The 23,290-nt window shown below is 38.6% G+C and overlaps 1 protein-coding gene across 1 annotated transcript; it reads left to right on the top strand.

Moving 5' to 3' along the window:
- Positions 1 to 4,754: 4,754 nt before the first annotated feature.
- On the top strand, positions 4,755 to 23,188 carry dennd6a (DENN/MADD domain containing 6A). The gene is made up of 19 exons (XM_079683703.1): positions 4,755 to 6,544; positions 8,881 to 8,919; positions 9,093 to 9,135; positions 11,703 to 11,815; positions 11,915 to 11,995; positions 12,480 to 12,585; positions 12,933 to 13,012; positions 14,216 to 14,275; positions 14,408 to 14,463; positions 15,001 to 15,123; positions 15,724 to 15,819; positions 16,169 to 16,263; positions 17,587 to 17,652; positions 17,817 to 17,881; positions 18,107 to 18,196; positions 18,488 to 18,651; positions 19,060 to 19,162; positions 19,339 to 19,413; positions 19,506 to 23,188. The coding sequence occupies exons 1-19, from the start codon at positions 6,314 to 6,316 to the stop codon at positions 19,635 to 19,637; spliced, it is 1,818 nt and encodes a 605-aa protein (XP_079539829.1). The 5' UTR covers positions 4,755 to 6,313; the 3' UTR covers positions 19,638 to 23,188.
- Positions 23,189 to 23,290: the final 102 nt, after the last annotated feature.

Here is a 23,290-nt window from a genome sequence, read left to right on the forward strand (position 1 = left end):
ACAAATATGTGTTTTAGACTAGCTCATATGGAAGTCTCACAGGCCAGGTTTTTAAGGACTTTCTTCAAGTAGGATAGGTATCTTTGAAGGGTGGAACATAATTCCAGTATCGATCCAGACTTCATTTTGTTTTGCTTTTTCACTGCTTTCCTTACTTGAGGAACAGAATCTGTTTGTTTCTTCTAACTCTTAATCCCTTGAGTTTGTGGAACATTTCCTGTGCTCAATTGGGATTAAACATGACCCTCCAGTTCAGTATAGAGTTGGATAAGTAATTAGAAGTTTTCCCTCCAAACATACTTGATGTGATAACCCTTGAAGAAACTGAATCTGTTCAGGCCAGAGCAGAGTTCACAGTCGGGAGAAAGTCTTGCTTCAGGGTGTTATCATGTCAAAGAGTACATGTTTGTGGCAGTACTGATGACCCTTTAAACTTGGCTGAAAATCATTTTAAGGTGGCTTTTTTATGATACGGTCCTTGAGGCTATTGTCAAGACTTGCCTGCAGGAGATTTTGGATAAAGTGTGAACAAGTTAATAGGGCTGAACGATTAATCGATTTTAAATCAAAATCATGTAAGTTTAGTTATTTCACTCGTAGCTCGGGCTGCGGGGGTGCTAGAGACGGGAGCATGTTGGTGCGACCTTCCTAGCCGGAGATATGGCCACATTTTACAATAAACATCCGTTGGGTTGCTTAAAAACAAATATCGCAAATCGAATCGCAATCGCAATATTTGTCAGAAAAATCGCAATTAGATTTTTGCCCAAAATCGTGCAGCCCTAGTGAAGATGTACACCAACTCACTCTGAAAATCTAAAGGGTAGTCACTCCTCACACTCCTGATTGGAAAACACAGTAAGGCAATGTCAGCTTAGGCATAAGTATCTTCTCTTACCTTGCCGGTCTTGTGGTCGAACCAAACCAGGGCATGATTTCTGGACAGCACCTTGCAGTCGAAGGTGGCGTTGTTCTGGGCCGGCCGACACCGAGCCACAGACCTGCCGATCTTGACTGGCTCATCCAGGTACACATGGCGCTCCTGGAATGGATGCGAGTTTGGTCGGCAGGCGAACACAGCCAACGCTGAAGGCATTGACTTTGGCTTTAGAGTGTTACTCCAACCAGACACGAGGGACAGGTTTTCTTGATCCAGATTGGCAGTCTTCTGTTGCAATCCCCAATGGATAAATGTACAATGTAGGCCGAACTGTTAGTCCTCTAAGTTCCTAGGCACTAACTAATAAACATTGTCCACTGTGCACAGCCCGGGCTGCACTGCCTTCCCTCTTCGATTCAACAAGACTCCCCTGTGTTTGAAACAAATGAAAATAAAAAACAAACCAACAGGTATAAAAAAGACAAGACATTCCTCTTACTGATTGTCCACCAAAGCTACATAACGATACTTATATATCTGACAGCACTATGTACAGACCAAGGTGCCATGTGTCACGACATACATGACTGAGTATAGCACTGACAGCCTGGAAAACAGCCTCCCACGTCCATCAAACTATTCCAGCACTGAACCAGGCGAGGGATTGGTGTTTAGCCCCCCCAATATAGCAACAGTTCACACTAGTAACCGTGACTACAAAATTAATTAGTTATCAATCCAGGAAGCTATATGCCTAGAATATTTTGGGAACAGTTCATATTATATTGCACTTTCTATGTGTTGTCTTGCAGCAAGCTAACAACGGGCACACACTCCAATGTGCAGTCGGTTTACACAATTTTAGTAATGTGTCATGTTAAATCTATTCGTCATTTACAGCCGTAATCAGAGTGACATTGTTGCACTGATACAGGGAACCTTAGCTAGCTACCTAATGTTACCACTCCCTCCACAGAACACCTATAAGGTCGCTAACAACACCTAGCAAGAGTAAACGCCAAAAACAGCCCTGAGTTTTTAAACATTAACGGCAATTCGGCCAACTAAATCAGCCCAGTGTCCACTTCTAGTCTAATTTGGTAAGTGAAAGAGGCTTCAAAACACTCAGCCGGGATGAGCGGGGGATTAGCAGGTCTTCTTGTGCAACTAAAATGCTAATTGGCTAGCTCGCTAGTGGACAGGCAAATCGCTCACTCGGCCAACGTTTTCTGGCGTTGTACCAACAAGCTAGGATAGGCTAGGCTAGGCTAATGAGTGCTGACAAACTTTATCAACCAGGTCTTCAAATGTGTTTCCCCCACCAGACTCAATCAGTTCGCTTACCGGATGGAGGCGAAATGCCATCCCTGTCTCCTGGAGCAAATATAAGCAGCAAGCTAGCCCGCCTTTTGGCTACTACGGAGCCCTGCAAGCGAACGTTAGCATTAAGGTGGTGAGCTAACTGAGCAGCTAGCCGGCTAACTGACAGTCAGACGCGGAAAAATCAGGGGAGTTTCTTGACTGCGGGTCCTCCTCACGCATCACACACCAGCCCGATTATCATCCAGGAAAAAACTCCGTTAGAGCCACAAGTTGCGCCGTCGTCGTCCGTGTTTGCCAATATATTTGTTAAGTTAAAGTCGTTGCCTTCCCACTGTTTTCGGGAAGGAATCTAGAAGAAGTTGTCCTCCTCCACAAGTCCCAGCCGCCATACTGTAACTAGAGAGCAGGCAGGCGGGGTGCGTTCACGGCCCGAGTCACATCAACTCCACTCTCCGACCGCTGAGCTCATTAATCAGGGACCCACAGCGTTGGGTCCGGGGACCTCCAGGGGTCTCTGGCCCTCTGCCAGGGGGCCCGTGAAAAGTATACCGATTCATTATATAAGTATAAGATATCAAATCATTGTTTTCTTCCTCTTCAAAGTTCAACATACTGTATATGTATTTTTTATTTTGTCTTAATGGAAAATAGTTTATAGACTTGATTTTACTGACTTTTCTGTATATTCAGATGTATTGTGAACATGTCATGTTATTATTTTTGTAATAGTTTTATATTTGTTCAAAATGTGCTTTTTTTATGTCATTATGTATGCACAATTATACACAAATTCCTCGTTTAAACCTGATTCTGATTAAATCACGTTCTTGTCAACCAAATTGTATATTTTTTTAATTAATTGAATCCATTAATCTTAAGCCATTGAGTGTTGGGGCTATGTATTTATGATTTTCTTTTTTTGCTATAGTGAGTTTTAAAAAGTTGTAATCTTGTATGCCATTTGAACAGTGGGATTTGCATTTTACAGTCCCTGCAACACCCCAAATCATTTGTTACTAATATGGAAATATTAGTTAAACAAATAACTTCATAATTGAATCAGTAATATGTTTGAGATCCCATAGTCTTGATTTTACATAAAATTAAAGTTAATTTGGCTAAACAGACTCTATGAACGCTATCGAAGGCTATTTTTGCCACCAAAAAAAATGAAAGTATTAAAAAAAAAAAAAAATCATAATTTCAAATACCAGGATATTTGGAAAGTTAACTTACAGTAGTAACTAAATTAAAAGCAGTTTTCCTGTTCTGTTGATCTGGGATATCTATAACAACTGTGTTTCAAAGTAGGCATAGTGATTCAGGCTTCCACTTGTTTCTAAATATTCAGGGAGGGTAACTTTAAAAACTGTATCGATTGCTTTGTTGCGGCACTTTTTCTAGTTTGGTTTTAACATTTAAACACAAAACTGCAGCTTTCCAGTAATGAGAAGGCCAACTATTTCCACTCCCACTTGTGAGGTTTTTGTCCAGGTGACTTGATTTACGGCGTGGGACAGAAGGGTGGGGTGGAGTGACGTGTGAGGGGATCAAATTCTGCTTATGGCTAAAGAAAAGTCCCTGCTGTGTTCTGGTGAACCGACAGCTGAGACCAAATCAATGCTGCATGAGACAGTAGGGAGAGAAGTATGGGAGGATAAACACCACAAGGCAACTGCGTAACTGCTCATTTATTTAATTCAGTCATTTTGAACAGCAAATAAAACATTCATATTTAATTGTTACGGTTTAAGTTTTGTGCAACAAGTTTTCCGCTCAATTTTGGCACAGATTAAACAAAGTACATAACTTGATGTTCTCATGCAAGAGAGACTTTCCTCTTTACAATTATCTGGTGTAATAAGAATATCATTGAGATTATTTGATGATGAAAACAAAATCATTATGGTTTCAGTTAGCCTAACTGTTGGTGCAGTCTTTCAAGTTAGTCAGGAAGGAATACAAAATTATTCTGGCAGTTAAGTTTTGTTCAGAATTTCTTCATGTTTTTCACAAAATGTAGTTAATTTGGATTGCTGCCAAGCGCCGCCATTGCGGGAATTGATCTCACAATCTTGGCAGAGAGGCAGAGACTGGAATTATCCGAAATGTCTTAATTTTTGCTTCTCTCATGTTAAAATTCATGCAGGTAAATATTGCCTTAAAATAAAATGAATGTAATAGTATTAACATAAGTTGTGATCAGACTTATTATTCTTTCTCAATTTGTGAACATTTAAAGGAAATATAATATTTTGGGAAATATGTTTTTTTTTTTATAATTTAGTTTTTACAGCAGTAGACCTTTTTTATTATTCCTATTTCATATTTTGTGAATATATAAGCAACAACTGTAAAAGACAAAAAAAAGGACAAAATAAAAAGGCAAACTTTAAAAAAATACTTTTTAAGTGCACAGTTAATTGATTTCCATTAGATACACATTTTATAAAATACAAAAATCTTGAATGATTGGATTTCTTAACAAGCTGTTAGCTTAACATAAAGACTGGAAACCGCTAGCCCAGCAGAAAACTCCCAGCACATCTCAAGCTAACTATCACCTTATATCTTGATTGTTTAATCCTTAAATAGACAATGTTGCTCCTGTTCCTGGTCCAGATTTTAGTACTGGTCCTGGTATTGATTCTGGTCCGAATCCTTGCAGCCAGGCCCTCCTGCAGAGCAAGCAGGGGGCCAGCTGTCACTGTGCTAACACTGACTATTATTTGAGATTTAACAGCATCTTACTGTGTTAGCTGCTTAGCCCCGTCTGACATCACATCGTTTGACAAGTGAAAAGCGCATCACAAAAAAATGTAATCCATTCAAACCTATTTTAAAACATTTTTTATAAAAGCAGTAGTTTGTATAATGTACTTCTGTTTGCTATTCTACTTCAGCTTCATGTGAAGCACTTTGTAACACAAAGTGAAAAGTTAGAAGTGTTTTTTTTCCGTATATAAACAAATGTATTGTTGAATTGTATGAATCTATTAATATATACTGTATAGTTTATTGTGATTTCAACAATGAATTCAATTGTTTTAATTGGATCGGGGTATAAAAACCAAAAAAGCTTCAGAACCTACAGAATAATATACATAACTATTTAAATACAAGTTGGTATAATTATTACTAAAAGTATGCTGTACAACTGTATTACTAATTTAGAAAATAATTGTGACATTTCTGAATGTTTCTATGTTTTTTTTATATATGAACTCCCCCAGACAAGCTACAACTGCATTTCGTTGTAAGCTATAGCCCTGTGTTGCATAATGGCAATAGATTCTCTCTAAATCTTTCAATCCTCTTACTTAAAAAGTGGATTTATGTCACAAGTGTAGGGTTAACAGGGGGTCTACCCCTCCCTCCTTAGAGCATCCACACTCTGTTTCATCTGTTTGTTCAGTGATAGAGTAGAGATATTAAAGGATTTAGAAAAAGCTGCTTTACTGCTTTTTTCCTGACTTGGACTAAGATTTGGACTGTAAAGTAATTAATTTGATTACGTGATTCACAATCATTGTTAAAGATCTGAACAATTCACATGCATCAGATTGGTTGTAAATAACATATGATAGTTAAACATGAACACAAGGTAAGTGAAAACTACAATTGACTTGTGTAGTACTTTTAATCATTGTTCATTGGTCAATCATTGGTCATAATAGTCCATCATACTTTACGTTTACTGACATTAATTACATTGAAGTTTACTTCTTGTTCTTATTTTTTTTTACACATTTTAAATCTTTATCGAAAACTACACGTTTTTTGATGAATATATTGGTAGGATTAATATGCACAATTTTGTTATGTGTATTGTAATATGAAAGGGGTGAATACAATATTCCATCGTCTGCGGTTGACTTGAATACAACACAGTGCCAGGGACGGCTTTACGTGATGACGTTTCACGTTTCATTCTCACGTCCTACGTACGCTCTTGCTACTATGCTAAGCGCTAGCTGAGAAGCTACTTTCTGTAGCTCTGCTTGTTGTTGTCACCTGAGGAGACGCTAACTAAACATACCAATCTTAACTAACTTATCCAAGGCGTCCATATTCTCCGGAGCGTCTGAGTGTCCGTGTGGGGTCGTAGTCATGGCTCTCCAAGGCCCAGAGGAGCTGGGGGAGCAGGTCGAAGAGCCGGAGGATCTGAACGACCAGGACGCTAGTAGCATCTCCCCGGCCGAGGAGATAACCATGCCCAGCGGGCCTGGGGGCGACGACGAGCCGGAGGAGGCTCTCCTGCTACCCTGGGACCGCTTCTCCGCCTGGCTACACTGCATTTGCGTTGTTGGCTTCGACCTGGAGCTGGGACAGGCAGTGGAGGTGAGCCACAATGATCCGCGTCACGTAAAACTCCTAATAGTGGTGTTGCTAAAAAAAAATACTCAAGTTAGCAGTTATTTAAGGCCTTGACTATTCACTGGATTGCCACACGAAGATATCTACATGAAGCTGTTTGTTTAGTTCTCTGTGTTGTCCTTTTTAGCTCTAACACTGCTGACATGCACACACAGATGTAGAATAGTAGCTTCACTGCAAGATACCAAGTTTGTTAACTGATATAGTTTCTCGTAGCTGGTTGTGAGTAAATTGTGAGTGCTATCTTCTCAGGAGTCAGTCTACTCCAACAACATCAGCTCTGCTACTATCTCACGTTGAGCATTTTAGTGAAACTCTTCCTCTATTTTCACTCACTTTTTAAACTTATTCACAGCTTAATTTCGGGGAGTTGAGCAACGCATCTCTGTCATGAAGGGTTTACATTCAACACACCAAACACCCGTTGTCGTCACAGGTGTTTGGGATGCAGAAGAAATACAAAATACTGCATGTGTTAACAAGGTTAGACAGTGACCTGGTTTCAGGCTCCTGCAAGTCTTTCTGTTTCGCTTTCTCTTGTGTAACTAGTAACATAAATACTCCACAACTTTTTTTTGTTGCCTTTTTATTTATTTATTGTGTAGTTGTGGTCTTGGCATAGAGTGCAAATAAAGAATGTAGTCTATAATGTCAGCAAATTGTGAAAAACAATTCCAAGCTCAAGTTTCCAGAGGCTAAGGGTTCTAGTTTTTGGGTAAAAAAACAAAACTTATTCAGGTAACACACTAATGCTGTTTATTTTTCTCTCGATAGAATAATCAAGTTACCCAGAGGGAGTCAACAAAAGTACTCCTTTGACCTAACATTTGACTTTTATTACTTCACATATTCCAAAACTCTGTGCTTTATAAACATTTCACTGATACTGATATTCTGTGCAAACTGTGAAGTCCACTGAGACAAATGTAACATTCGTGATATTGGGCTATATAAATAAACATTGATTGATTGATTGATTGATTTCAGCCATAATGCTGTAAATATCGCGTCATCTAGATATTTATGTTATTCTGAAATGTAAGGTGCATTAATCACTTATAATTCATTTATTACACAATTGACATCCCTTTTACAAATGTTACACTGTAGTGACGTGCGGTGAGGTTCATGGCTGGTGAGGCACTGACTCTTTCAGAGTCAGATTTACAAATATTATATTTTGACCTTCATCGAAATAGTCTGATGCTTCAATTCATTTTAAACAGACCGTTCAACAAAAGGATACCCAACATCTAAATATTGGATTGTTCTTTCTTAGTAAGATCCCATTTTCATTACAATTGTGTTCTTACCTTGACTTGAAGATGAAGTCCATGCTATCCTTCTGGACAACAATCTCTATTACTTTTTTGTAAAATTCCTCCTTATCTTCCTGTAATTTGAAAAGTCTAGCTTGTTGTTTGTGCCTACCGTCTCTGCGTAGAATAACAGGAGCAACAAGAACCTGTGGGCTCATGTGCGCCCCCTTCAGTGCGGCAGAGGTTATGGCTGCCTCCCCTGGTGCTTTTTTCATTGCCGTTGGATGATGAGACCAGCGAGCCTAAATATCATATACGTGAAATAAGTTATTTAGAGACTATGGATGGCGAGGATAAATGTAATAAAGATATACAAACATTACATTGGTGACATACAGTGAGATGGTAACAGGCATGCGCTTAGTGCCCGCGCTCCAGCCAGTTTCTGTGGGGTGACGCATTCTGAGATGAGGCAGAGCTCATCTGTGCCTCACCTCACCCCACAGTAACTGGCTTGAGCGCGCTCACAAAATAAGTGCCCGTGTTAAATTAATGACCGCGCAACAGCATATTACTATGGGTTTACGAGAGGCAGAGCTCGTCCCTGCCTCACTTCTCATCGCTACCCGTAGTTGTAGCAGAGCTCGGCAAATTTGCTGATTTTGACTTTAAAAAGCGATTGGAATCATACATAAAGCACATTTACAACACAGATCAGTGGAGACATTTTATTATTATTACTATTTAGTTTTTCTTTAGTTGTTTTTCCGTTACATTGGAGTATGACAGGTGAGGCTCTGCCTCCCCTGACCGCACGTCGTAGAAGGCAACATGTGTATTGTAGTATGGTGACAAATCAAGCGCAACACAATGGAAGTAACAGAGAGTCAATAACCTGATGACATTTTTAAATACAATAAAACATTTTTTTAAAAAGATGTCCTAGTTTTTAAACCTATAATGACAATGTGCTGTTTTGTTTAGCAAAGTTGAACACTGTTTTTAGATGTGGGTTGTTAACTTTGATAATCTGTCTTTCAGGTTATCTATCCTCATCACTCCAAACTGTCAGAGAAAGAGGTGAGTCAGATTGATAAGCAATGAACACTTAATACCAGAAGTTTCTTTGTTTGTAATATATTTGTTCATACCGATCATCATTGTTCCTTTACTGTTTACTTTATGTGTCCCTGAATCAACCCGAGATAAATTTATTAAAATAATTTAAATTAACGAAATAATGTATTTTTCAGAAAACAAGCATCTGCTACCTTTCCTTTCCTGACTCCAACTCAGGTGAGTTCCTGCTTCAGCCTTTTAAACTTGTGTCTCTGTACTCAGCAGTACAATCAGATCACTGTGGAGACTTTGCCTTAACTTTATGATGACGTGTCAGATTAAAGAATGGTTATGTACGTTCCTGGGAATAGACACACTCTTATGTCGACATTAGACAGAAAAATATTCAACTCATCTTTTAAGTGTTGGAATAAAGGCCGTACAGTACAGTCAGTCCCCCTTTTAAGAAATGCATAGTGTTGTATTTCTTATAAAGCTTGAGAGGGAACATTAAACGCTGGTTACTTTTTCACTGTCCACACTTCTGACCAATCGGTGCCTAAATGTTGGATTGTTAGTTTTCATAAAGTTACAGAAATTGTGAAACACCCACCTAAAAGAACATCAAGGTGGTTTCAGGTTGTCAGGCTGGTGACCTTTAACCTTTCCAAACAGATGGAGCGAACCACACAACATACTGTTGACCAAGATTATGCAGCAGGGCTAATCATTTCTAATCTTGCAAATGTGATTCTGGATGAGATCGTCTTGTCTCTGGCACAAAACCTAGGAGCTCTGGCTTCAGCAGTCACCTTTTCATTTAAATTATTTTGAACAATCAAATTACCTTTGATTTATACAGGCCAAAATAACAAATATGTTTTAGAGGGCTGTACAGACTGTAAGGGATGGGACACCCTCTGTCCCTAAACCTGGCAGCCCACAAGGTAATCTCCCAAAGAAACCCCACAATTAAGCGGGAAAAATGGGTAGAAACCGCAACAGATGTGGTGTTACGGAAAAAACAACATTAAAATGACAGTCCAAATGAGAACCTAAAAGAATATATCTTGAAATTGATGATGTTTGTGGTGTCAGCTAGTCAGAGGCCACTTTGAAAATTGTCATGAGTGTAACACTAGACTGTAGAAAAACTTGTTAAGGGATTAGTTTACACACAAACTCTCTTTGGGATGGTGTGTGTTAGAGAGAGAGAGAGAGAGACTTTTTTTTTTTACTTCATCAGAGCTGCCATCATTTGTGTTCAGTCCACTTGACTGTTGTCACTGTAGGGAGAAGATACAACATTCAGAGTATTCAGAAAGAAGAGGTGGAAAAACAGCAGACTCTACAACGGCTCTACTCTTTGGGTGTTTACATTCACATATACATAAGGTTGTAATAACATATTGATACAACTGGAAATTACTTTGTGAAAATGTTGATAATCACTTGGAACCATGCAAAAAGTGTATGTTTCCAGCACCTCAATTGAGATTGCCCTTGCTGCTTTACACTGTTACATGACGATACACTGAAAATCAATATATAGAACAATACCAAAAGTACTTGTGAATATAAAATTCATGATCATTTATATTGTTAGATTGTAAATAGTGCTTTATAGCCACTTTATTAACCAATTGGACATATTGTGATTTGTGAAAAGGAAAGGCCAGAATTATTTTTTACCTATAGGCTTTTCCTACTGTGTTGATAAAGTATATGTTTCTTCTCTTCACTGCGTCGTCACAGTGGACAGTGCTGGAAGGATTACAGGGTTACACACACAAAAACGCATACATACAAGCAAGAGCATTTACAGTCGCTGGAGAAAATGCAGTCTGAATGGAGCAGTGGTTCAGTGGCTTGTTTCAACCTGGGTGGTCCCAAACGCAACCTGATGATGTCATGGAGTCTTTTCTGAGCTCTAGGAAGTGTGTGTGAGTGTGTGCGTGTAGTGGAATGCTTTAAAGTGTGGACTGAAGTGTTTGTGTGGGTCTTGTTATTTTAAACTCATATTTTCTCTCTGTATCTCTTCTGCTGTGTCTACTGGAGAATGTGCGAAGGTCATGTGGGGGTTAAAGGCTGCTCAATGACTCATTGGGCACTTCCTATTTCCTCCTTCTTTCCACCTCCCTCTAACTGGTTTTCCAAATATCAGGAAGAAACCAGAAGGACACTGATACGAGCTGACTGGTGCACATTTAATATCACAGAAAAATACATTTATATCAACTCTGAAAACAATGCAATAATAATAAAAGGTTGACTATATACTGTAATACATCGACTTTCAAAGTGAATTATTTCCTCTTTTCAACAGGAAATAGAGAGAGAATCATTCTGAATCAAAAATAAATCGGTAGTCTTTAGAAATGGAACTGATTCAACACAAGATAAAGGAAGACAAATATAGAATGTTTACCATAGAAAATGTTAATTTTCCCCAAAGTTTGTGTTCAATTACTAAGTATATAATTTATGTTAATGCCGACATGTTCCTAATTCTAACTCTCAATACAAAGTTCATAAGTGTCTGACTTTTTTGTTAATATTCTCCGCATCTTGTTGGCAAATGCACAAATATAAAAGAAAATAAAGAAGACCAATAAATAATGTATTTTTGTTTAACCTGAATGACTTTAATGGCCTATGTTTATGCATGCTTAAATGAATAATTACATGTAGAGATATTAAAATACATTGTATATAAAATATTTAAATGCTAATAAGTTTCTTATCCTACTCTAATCCGGGCAGTTTGATCCCATGGTAACCAGTTCAGTCTCCTGTGTGCACAGGTTGCCTTGGCGACACCCAGTTTTGCTTCCGATTTCGTCAGGGTTCCAACAGGAAGTCATCGCTTGGCGTCTTCCTTGAAACCACCGACCGGGACGCACCACCCTGTCTGAAGGTTGGACACACAGGAAACATGCAGCTATGCATACACCTGAATCCTCTGGTTTAGTGATGTCACACTCATTCTGTGTGTGTATCTGTGTGTGTGTTGCAGAGGGAGCAGGGCCATTACTATGGTTATGTGTACTTCCGTCAGGTGCGAGACAAATCCCTGAAGAGAGGATACTTCCAGAAGGTGAGCGCCAATATGTTAAAAGACGCTACAATCCAATTAACAGTTGAGTGCAGTCTAGAAATAGGGAATTCACTTGAACAATGAAATGATGTGGTCAAGATCACCAGAGGCCAGATAAAAATTGCCTACACACCTGAAAATATGTTTGCTTTAGTCATAGGGTGCACATTTGGTTTGCCTATCTTCCCCTCTATATTGAAGTTCTAGGATTTAAGAAAATACCTGACATAAATGAGTGTGTGAAGGAGAAAAGTGAAAGGAAACTGTTAAAAACCAAATGACATGTTTTTAGAAGCTCCCAGCTGATGTAATCGTTCATTAACTAGTTAATTCAACATCCTAAAGTGCTGCTTACAAGTAAACTAGCATGCTTCACAGTTAAAGATTCTGTTGTTCAAATAAGATGGTTATAGTACCATATAGAATGTTCTCGTTACCTACTATATCCATTTCAAGACATACGTGTTGTTTTCCCCTCCTCCAGTCTCTGGTCCTGATCAGTAAGCTGCCCTACGTCACCTTCTTCCACTCGCTGCTGAAGATCATGGCTCCAGAATACTTTGAGAAACAGGAACCTTGTCTGGAGGCTGGTCAGTCTGCTTGTCTGTCTCCGCCTTAATGTTTTAAACAAGATAAACTCAATATTTGAATAATCCCTATAAGGGAAAATCAGGTTTAAAAGCAGCAAGCGCAATTAAACATCATCTCATTTTTCTCCATGCAACTTTCTTTGTAACTAAACTCTTAAGAAGTGATGCAGAAAACTCACTAAACAATTTTTTAAAAGGCTTTTAACTAAATCTAAACTGCATTACTTGAAGCTAAGTGTACCTAATAAACTGAGAGTATATTAACCTTGTTTTACTTTTCGTAAAGCAGATTCATGTTTCAAGTGTATTCTGATTCAGATGGCTGTTGTTTGTGTATTGATTGACAGCTTGCAACGACATGGACCGCTGGCCAACACCCCATCCTGGAAGAATACTCACACTTCCGATTATGGGCGTGGTCATCAAGGTACACACGCACTCACTCACTCACTCACTCACTCACTCACTCACTCACTCACTCACTCACAAACAACAGGTGGAGGTGAGTCTGTGGGTGTTTCTCAATCACGAGTACGCTTTCTTGGTAGCACATGTCTTCCGAGCGCCTTGGTTCAGAAGCGAGGTAAGAATACTTCCTGGCATTCGGAAAACAAAGAGTGGAACAGGCTAGCAAGTGTGCAGGTGTGCGTCATATGAGAGGCCCCGCCTTACATTTTCCACCACAGATTTGGGGAAATTGGTCCGTGCGCAAAGTCTACACACGTCCAGCCTCGAAAATGTCTCCAAACGAAGTACGCTGGGCTCGGTAGAATTCCAAGTATGCTGGACATTGGAACAGTCCTTTGGCGGCACTCTATGACGTACAGTAGTATGCTTGAATTAGTGGCTCTGGAGCAGTTTTACTTGACATTGAGAAACACCCCCTGTGACTGCTCACAGCAGGTAAGGCTCAGGCGGTGCAGCACCTTCCATTAACAGCTGTTATTCATGGAATGAGTGACACCTGAGTTTGGGAGGTCAGCATGTCCTTTATAGGAAAAGTGTATGGTTTTATTTGACAGACATTGGAGGCTTGCTGAAGCTTTAATCCTGCACATCTGATGGGTTTTTATTTATCTTTTCAGCTTTATTTATTTTTTACTTCATAGGTTAGCTGTTACACTATTTTATTTTATTTTTCATTTTATCTTTTGCAACTCTGTGTTTTACTTTATATTATATTCACATATTTAAGCTGCAGCACTATTTTTCTCATGTGTACTTTATTTATTTCATCATTTTAGTTTTGTATCTTCTTTTATCTTTTTTATATAATTGATTAATTAACTTGTTTTCATATGTTTTTAGCTGCTGCATTATTTGTATTATTCATATTTATTTGACTTTACTATTATATGGTGTAGTTGATACACATTTTTACGCTTAGAAAATTCCAAAAATATTTTGTTCCCCTAAAGATATTTTATATTCTTATATATTTGTATATTCTATAAGATGATTTAGCGACTACTTCACAGTAATTGTTGTTGACATGACAATAGAAATTAACATTTTGAGTGTCCAACTAAAAAAATAAATAAACCACAAGCAGTCGATATTCTTAATATGAATGAGTTAAAATGGATGATAATTGTTCAAACTAACACTGTGAATCTGTGTTTTGCCGCAGGTTCGCATCCCGACCTCTTACGACAAACCAGGAACATCCCAGTTGGTCCAGTCCGCCCAGGTGATCGATCGTTCGCACACGCACACACGTTCAACACATGTATTTAGTTGGGTATTATTTTCAGCATGAAGTGTGTACACATTAATTGAACACATGATTATTTCCACTGACAGAGTGTGTCTGTGTTTTCAGAGTAACAGTCAGGTGTCCATCGTGCTCCCAACCATCCATGAGGTCGACCTCTTCAGGTGAGTCACTCTGTTTATCAACCACATATGCTTGTGATTAAGCCTGTAGTGAATGTCATTTTTTTACATTCAAAGCTTCTATTGAGGTTTTTAAATCGAATCGCAAATCTCTATTGTAATATTTTACGATATCATCATTAAAAAAATGTAAGTCTAAAGAAAAAATCCCACTCCAGGAATCTAATTAGACAAATATATACATATATGCAGAAATAGTGGAATGCAAAAAGTGAAATATAAAATATTACAGTAAATAGCACACTGTTGAGTTTCTGAAGTTTCCTAGTGTCTACAAGACAGCGATTGCTAAGAAATGGATGAATGAGTCTACTAAACGTCATTACACTGAATACAAGTCTGATTTAGCTTAGTGGTGGAGATGTGAAGTCATGTGGCCGTGGTAATTGTTTATAGCTGTTAGTTAAAAAAACGTGTATAAGGTGTCATGAACGTGTGTTTGCCTCAGAGCTTATATTCTGCAGTAATCTAAAAGGAAGCTTTGTTTAGCACACTCTAAATCTCTCTTTCTCTCTCCAGATGTTTCTACCCGGTCTTCTTCCACATACAGATGCTGTGGGAGTTGGTGTTGCTGGGGGAGGCCCTTGTTGTCATGGCGCCGTCGCCTGCAGAGTCGTCGGATACCGTGCTCGCATTGGTCAGGTGAGTCAGCCGAGTTTACAGGCAGGTCATAGTGCGAGCAGATATAGATGCTCTGCATTTAACAGCCAATTTGAGGTTATAATGAATTCAATGGAATATGTTTTCTGGGTCTCTGCCCCTACCAATGTTCTCTTTAAAGGGTTGTGTTGCTAACAAGACAAATGGGGCATGTCATTATTTGTCTGAAAAGGCCTTTTCATGTCCAAATGTTGGTAAGATATGTGGCTTGTCAAAAAAAATGGGTCCAATATTTACTTTGGTGACTGGGGTGAGAGAATCTGTCATCATCTGCGTTAACATGTCGCACTGGAGTGAAAGGACTCAAATCTACACATCTAATATCAGAATCAGAATTATTGTATTCTTCCTACTGAGAGAAAATGTACATTGTAACAGCAGAAATATAAAAAACACTATTAAATAAAAGGCTGGCCCATAATAGTAAAAAGAAAATGACACAATTACAGTACATTTTCATGGTAGAGAAAGAAAGTATAGAAAGATAGTAGAAAGTAGCAGCATAAGTAAATTGCATATTTATAAAAAAAATAATAATTAAGATATACCTCTCTCTCTCTCTCTCTCTCTCTCTCTCTGCAGCTGCATCTCTCCTCTGCGTTATAGCAGCGACTTCCGGCCGTACTTCACCATCCACGACAGCGAGTTTAAAGAGTACACCACGAGGACGCAGGCTCCGTGAGTAAAGCCGAGCACAGCAGTCTACATCTGACATCTGCTGAACTACCCTACCTTCAATTGACTTTAAAGCAGATCATTCATCATCAGCTTTATATTTGAATGTTTTTACTGATCAATCAACCAGTGTTTGTCACTTTGTTAAAATATGTCAACAGTCAGAAATTGGACTTTAAATTACAGAAAACACTAACACTTTGTAAAGATCTAAAATCATAATTGGTCTCACCTCCTGAAAATGTAAGTTTGTAGGAACTAAACTGTCTCCTTGCTCCTGTATTTGTTTATACATATGTGTTAGTCTATTTCTAAGTTAAGAATTGCACATCATCACTCTCTGTTTCTACAGGCCGTCAGTCATTCTGGGAGTGACCAATCCCTTCTTTGCTAAAACGTTGCAGCACTGGCCGCACATCATCCGCATCGGAGACATGAAGCAAGCAGGTAGATGAATCTGCTGCCAGTCAAACGTGGTGTCTGTCTTTTAATGAATAAAAGAGAAATGGCATGAGCTTCAAATATATAATAATATTATATTAATAATATAATATTGCAGTCCGCTACAACAGAACCTTTAGCCCAGGGGTGTCAAACTCAAATACACAGTGGGCCAAAATAAAAAAATCGCTATTGGTCGAGGGCCGGACTGGTTCAATGTTTATTGCAAAACTTATTGCACATATTAAACCTGGAACTAACAAAGCTTAAATAATTGCCTATAAAAACAACATTAAATAATCAGTTGCATTCATTTCTTGTGGCCATATCTGAGTCATTTCTTATGATTACATTTTTCCACAGGCCAACAACAGCTTCAACAAAACTATTCCCCTCAAAGAACAAACCAAACATGCCCTGTTGTCGTGAGAGAAAAAGTGCAGAAGGAAACATCCATTAAACTCAGTGTGCTGCTGTGATGCTAGTTCAAGCCAGAGACTTGGCATCTCATCTCGGGTGCAAGGTCATCAATGTTTGGGCTCAGGCTCTGAGCTGAGGAAACCCTCAGGATTGAGTGAAGGTGTGCGTGCAAAATATACCGGCGGGCCAGATCTAAAAGTAATTAAAAATGATCCTGCGGGCCGAAATTAAATCCACCAAGGGCCTGATTTGGCCCCCGGGCCTTGAGTTTGACACATGTGCTTTAGCCCCATAAAGGATAGATGTATAATGTAGAAGCCCCTTTCCATGTGGGTATGCTTCTCCACTACATCTATTATCCTTTTTTACTCCATTTGGCTTCACGCACTTTCATTCTTACTCCGTTCCTTCAACCAAATCTGGTGTTTTATATAAGAATTGTTCCTTTTTAAACTAAATGGGGAAGTGTTCAAAGTTTATGCAAAGTTGATCCTCCAGTTAAAGCTAAATCAAGTGTTTAAAAAGGCCTCTTGGATCAGCTAGAAATGCATTCTCACAAAGATGAAAACATCAGTCCAAAAACATCATATCATTTGTTTGTTTGTTTGTTTGTTCACAACATGTAAAGCGGCCTTGGGTCCCTTGAAAGGCGCTATAATAAATGTAATTTATTATTATTATTATTATTATAATAACAATTAGGTGATAGCAATATTATATATATTTTTTTTTTCTCTGGTGAGATTTTGAATGCAGGACATTTGCTCGTAATGTAGTATTCTTAAAGGGCGGTACTTCACTGAAGGATTTGAAAATATCTACCTGATGATGTTTTATTACTTTACAGCTGTAAGTCAGATGTTGGGTAACACAAAATCAACCTTTCTGATCTTTCCATCTGGTCCTCAGGAGAGATGGCCAAGCAGATGAAAGTCAAGAAACTGAAGAACCTCAAAACTCTGGACTCTAAACCCGGTAAATGCTTGATAGGCTCAGTCTGGTGTGTTTTTCAGTACAAGTATTTCACTTTGAATGTGAAGCTACTCAACAGCGTGCAACTCTTTCACAATAATCACATTTATGAGGCAGCTATCCACCAGAGGGAGCTGTTGAGTTCAGTCAGTCTCTTTGTGTTGCAGGTGTGTACACTGCATATAAGCCATATCTTAACAGAGATGAAGACATCATCAAACAGCTTCAGAAGGTAACACACAAGGACACTGACATCTATTGTTGGCCAAGATTCAGTTTTTGGGGTAAAATATCTGGTGGTTCAAACTAATCCTCCTTTTTCCTGTCCAGATCCCTCACACTGAATCTGAGTTTGTGGGCCTTTTCAGTGTTTTTCTATCTTGTGTAGTGCTGGAGTTACAGTTGTAAAAAAGGAGAGCAGCCTCATATTTCATTCATTATGTTTTTTTGTTTTTAGGGTGTTCAACAAAAGAGACCCTCAGCGGCCCAAAACGCAATTCTTCGACGCTACTTCTTAGAACTGACACAAAGCTTCATCATTCCCCTGGTAACAAACAATACCTTTTATTCTATCTTCTCACTTGTGCAAATGTTATTATTGTGTAATAGTGACGTCGTTTTGTCTTTGTCAAAAATAGGTTTAAAACAACCATATTGAACTTGCATGTTACAGTATTGTTTTGTTTTTTTATATGATTTTTTACTTTTGCAGTACCTGATGATTTTACTCTCCATTACCATGAGTATTGTTATGCACCACAATACCATGGACAAATCATTTCCTGTGAAAATAGTGCTGATTTAACAGGATTTAACAGCGTGTATTTGTGCGTTTCAGGAGCGGTACGTGGCGAGTCTGATGCCGCTCCAGAAGTCCATCAGTCCCTGGAAGAGTCCTCCTCAACTGAGAGCGTTCGTCTCGCAGGACTTCATGAAGACGCTGGAGAAAGCTGGACCTCAGCTCACATCCAGGTTGAAAGGAGACTGGATAGGACTCTACAGGTGTGCACGCATACAAAGCCTCCAATTAAAGACAGTTCTTTTTTATCATTTATTGTTTTAAAGTTCATCACACTCAGGTTTACATATACACAGCCAAATAATTTAAATTGTAAGAGAAGAGCAATGAGAGCAAAACTATTGTAATAACTTTCCAAAATATTTACTATAAATACACAACAAATAAAATACAATAAGAATATGATGTATTTCTGTGAATAGAAATATGTGCAGTATATTTGAATACAAATGTAGGTCAGAAGGAAAACTTCCTATTATTGAAACCTAGCTTTTAAAAAGCAGTCTTTCAATGAACGGATTAGAGAGGAGTATTACAAATTGATAGCAGAGAAGCACATCACCACCCTGAGCATCTTGTGGACTCATCGTCCGTTCCCTCTGCGTCTGAAGGAATTTCCTCAAGTCTCCCAACTTTGACGGCTGGTTCCGCAACAGGAGGAGAGAGATGACCCAGAAACTGGAGGCTCTGCACCTGGAGGCGCTGTGTGAGGAGGTGAGGAGGGAGGGAGGGAGTGAGTGAGTGTGAAGATCGAGTACAGTTGGGGATTTTGTCTCGATTGTAAATCAATCAAAGTAAGCTTTCAAATTTGATCCTCGGAAGAGAAAATGCTGAAAAAATCAATTATCCTGCTTTAATTAGTCTCTGAAATATCTCACCCTCTGTTCTAGGACCTGCAGCAGAGAGTCCAGATGCACTCGGAGGTGGAGACGGTAGACCTGGTTCTGAAGCTGAAAGATAAACTGGTCAGTACAGAACTCAACCAAAGCTCTTATCAATGCATCACTGTGGATTTCAAATGACTTGTACTAATAGAATGAACTGTTCTCGGCTGCAGACTCAGGCGGAGAGGGAGCAGCTCCCCGTGCGTCCGGGGACCGTGGCCAAGCTGAGAGCCCACATTGATGCCGTCATCCTGGCCCTCCCAGAGGACCTGCAGGGCATCCTCCACAAGCCCTCCACACCCTGACCCTTTCTCCGTGCTCTGCAACTATAACCCCAGTATGAGCTTGTTTTAAAGTTTGAGGGGTAGTGGGTCTCTTCCCAATTGGCTCCCAGGGTCGGTGAAGGGCCCCCAGGCTACTCTGGCCGGGCCCAGTGTGAGGATCTCATCTGGTCTTGCATTGAAAGCACACAGCAAGTTGTTGTTTCCTCAAATATACATTCAACCTTTAGGTTTATTTACAAATGTTTTTCTCAATTTGCTCCCACGGCGGCTCAGTGGGATTCAGACTGAACCCATCCCTCACGTCTTGGTGATCGTGGGGCGTTCAAATGACCAGCAGGAGGAGGCCGAGGAGCGCCATATAAACTCCTCCTTTCAGGAGGTGAAGCAAGCAATTAAAAAAAGTTGAGGAGGTTTATCATCCTGGTGACTTTAAGTACAGAACAGGAGCGCTTGATTTGTCACGAATTTGCTCTCGCAACATGCAGCGTAATACCAGAGCCTCTTCTGTGTGCAGAATGATTTGAAGGTAGGAGCAAGGAGACGAACCCAGCTGACCTTTGACCCTCAGCATTTTTACCTCTTGAGGTTTTTACTTTTTTAAATTTGACAATATGTGGAATTGACTCTTTTCAACCATTTAAATATAACCAAAAGGTTTTTTTAAAGAAGTGCACTTCATCGCTCCCTGGAGCAGTGTGCCACACACACACACACACACACACACACACACACACACACACACACACACACACACACACACACACACACACACACACACACACACACACACACACACACACACACACACACACACACACACTCTCTCATGCATTTTTACAGACAAGCTGAGCTGAGCAGAGCCAAGCCAAGCAGTGCTTTATTACGACACACACACAGAGCATTAAGCACCAGCAGCGACCCTGTAAAAACCACATGTCCATGCGGTATAACGATTATTGTTTTGTGTTGTCAGCAGCCAATCACATCCATGTATACCTGTCACATGATCTTATCAGAACTGTCTGAGGGAAACATTTCAAATTGTCCTGAGATGTTCAGAAATCTTGCCGTGGGTCATTGCCATTAGATGTGTATTTTTTGGAAAACTGAATCCAAACTTTTAGTCTTTACAGAAACAAAAGAAAGTATTTCGCCCGACTGTAAAACTATAAAATCCCAGTTTGCAAAGAAGCTTATAAAATGTTTGAGATAAAATTATAAGACAGTTAAATATACTAAATGTAAGACGCTATGTTTAATATTTTGAATTATGAGATGTTAAGTCCCGATTTTGGATTTTAAATTGAAAACTCAGAAGTTGTAAATATTAAGAAATGTTTTTGTGATAGTCAAAATGTGTGCACATGAGTTTGTGAAGAGGGAATTCCAGTCAAGTTGGAGAAAAAGTAAAGAACGCTTACAAAATTCTCAATTTCTGGAGTACATTGCTGGCTTTATTTTTATTTTTAAATAACCAAAACTAAATAATTCTGTCATCATAAATGAAGCATTATTTATTCCCATACATTATTCAGAGCGTAAGTCATCCTCCATCTCCTAGACTTTCCAGTAAGGAAACATTCTGGAAATTGGGGGAATACACAACAACAAAGAAAGCAGGTTAAGAAAAGACATATTTCTGAGTTTAGTAACCATTATGGATTCTTGTGTGCATTCAACAAACGCTACAGCTAGCATTGTTAAAACTGAGCGTTATGATTTGGGCTAAAAGGATGCTGGTGCCTTACTGTACAGGAGTGAGAGCAACACATACTTGATGAATGAATCTCACTCGAGCTCCTGTAAAGATGTCCTGAGCTTATTTAGCTTCAGCTCAATTATTGTTTTTACTAAATAAATTGACTTGCTGAAGAAACGCTTCTGACAAACACTCTGATCAGGCATCTTGCTCAGGATCGTTGCCTTCAGACCAAAACCATGGCTGAAGTGTGTTATTTATTTATTTTGTGGATAAAACAAGTAACTACACAGATGCATTGTTTAAACTTCAAATCTATAAAGAGAAAGTACAAGTACCCCAACAAATGATTGTCTAATATAGGAATAATAAGCACTGCTGGGTCTTTTACAGCTGCGTGTTTGAATTAATAACTACTTATTATATTCCATTGACATAGAAACACTTCAGACTAGATTTTTGGATTCAGTGGTTTCAGGAAAAAATCAATTCAATCATGTTTACAGAACTATAGTTGAACAATGACAGGTTAATGTTACTGGCCATTTATTAGAATAATTGAATAAGATCTTGCAGCTGGCTAAATTGTACACGTCATGGACATTCCTGGGCACCTAACAATGTAAAACATTAACAAAAAGTATCTATAATGAGAGCAATAACAGGGCATTTAACTGAATACGATTATTTGTATTTTCAGAGTGTGATGACGTATAAGCATTTTCTAAAACTGTAATTAGTGGTCCCACATGACTGCAATTACAGTAAGTGTGTGTGCTTTTCAAAATACCACTTGTTTCAAAAATGTTAAATGGACCTCTTGACAAACATATGGATTGAGTTTTTTTCCTTTAAGCCTTCATGTAAAACATGTTGTATACAGTAAATGCTGTCTTGCAGATAATTGCTAAGAAAAATAACTAAAGGATGTGATGGTTGAAAAAACCTGTGGCATCTGGGCAGCCATGTAAGTTTTATATTTGTAAAGAAAACTTTTATTTTATTTTATGGAGGGCTAATCTCATATTCCACATTACTAATTGTAGATAATTCAGAGTTTTGTACATGATGGTGTAAAGCGGAATGGTGGCCCAGATGTATGTACAATAATTATTTTGCTATTACAACAGATTATAAATAGTGATGCTCCATACAATTGTAATTCACCTTTCTTAGGCTGATAAAAAAACGATATTGAGACACCTTGACATTCTGAATTTGTGGTATTTTCTAGTTATAAGATTTCGGCTGAGCCTAAAATATTGTGATTATAATCCCAGAAAAATATCAGAAAATTAAGAAAAATGGTGATTATGATTTGATACAGTACGTTTGAGGTTAAAACATGAGATGATGGGCAAGAGCAAAAACACCTCTTTGATTTTTACGTGATCTGACAGGCATTGACTTTGTCCCGAAAAACAGGTAGAGAATCTTCAGACCTTTTACCTAAATGAAGTATTACTACAACATTTTACCATATTAAAAGTAACACTACTAATTACTAAAGCACAGTTGTTCTTTTCTTTCAGTCTTCAACTTTTCCATTTAACAGGAATACATCTTTTTTTTTTTATTCCATTGTATAACTTCTATCAAATTATTTAGATTGTTACATTAAATAAGACACTACAAATTCATAATGTCAGCCTAAACTAAATAAGAGCCCATCATGTTGCATAGCTACACATTTGACTGAAACGTCACTGTTTTTATTGAAGCCACTACTACTTAACCACTAAGGACCTGAAGGACCCCGGTTTTAATAAAAGTATTAATAGTGTTATATGGACATGTATGAAATGACTCTTGTTTTCACATGATGGCCTACAGCTTGCTTTGTTTTGTAAGCATATTAAAATATGTATCAGTCTTTTGTTTACTTTATTGTAACTTGAACCTGTTCAAATATACTTACTGAGTATATTTCAGGACGTTGTTTGTTTGCTTGATTGCTTTATAAAGTATTACAATG

Source organism: Notothenia rossii, assembly GCF_949606895.1.
Source record: "Notothenia rossii genome assembly, chromosome: 5".
Lineage (NCBI taxonomy): Eukaryota > Metazoa > Chordata > Actinopteri > Perciformes > Nototheniidae > Notothenia > Notothenia rossii.

What these genes read in the sequence shown, in the direction of transcription:
- dennd6a (XM_079683703.1), top strand. Translation starts at nt 6,314, where the DNA reads ATGGCTCTCCAAGGCCCAGAGGAGCTGGGGGAGCAGGTCGAAGAGCCG. An exon ending in CTTTCCTGACTCCAACTCAG is followed by an intron (nt 9,136 to 11,702) that starts GTGAGTTCCTGC and finishes CTGTGTGCACAG; the next exon opens with GTTGCCTTGGCGACACCCAG. An exon ending in TGAAGCTGAAAGATAAACTG is followed by an intron (nt 19,414 to 19,505) that starts GTCAGTACAGAA and finishes TCTCGGCTGCAG; the next exon opens with ACTCAGGCGGAGAGGGAGCA.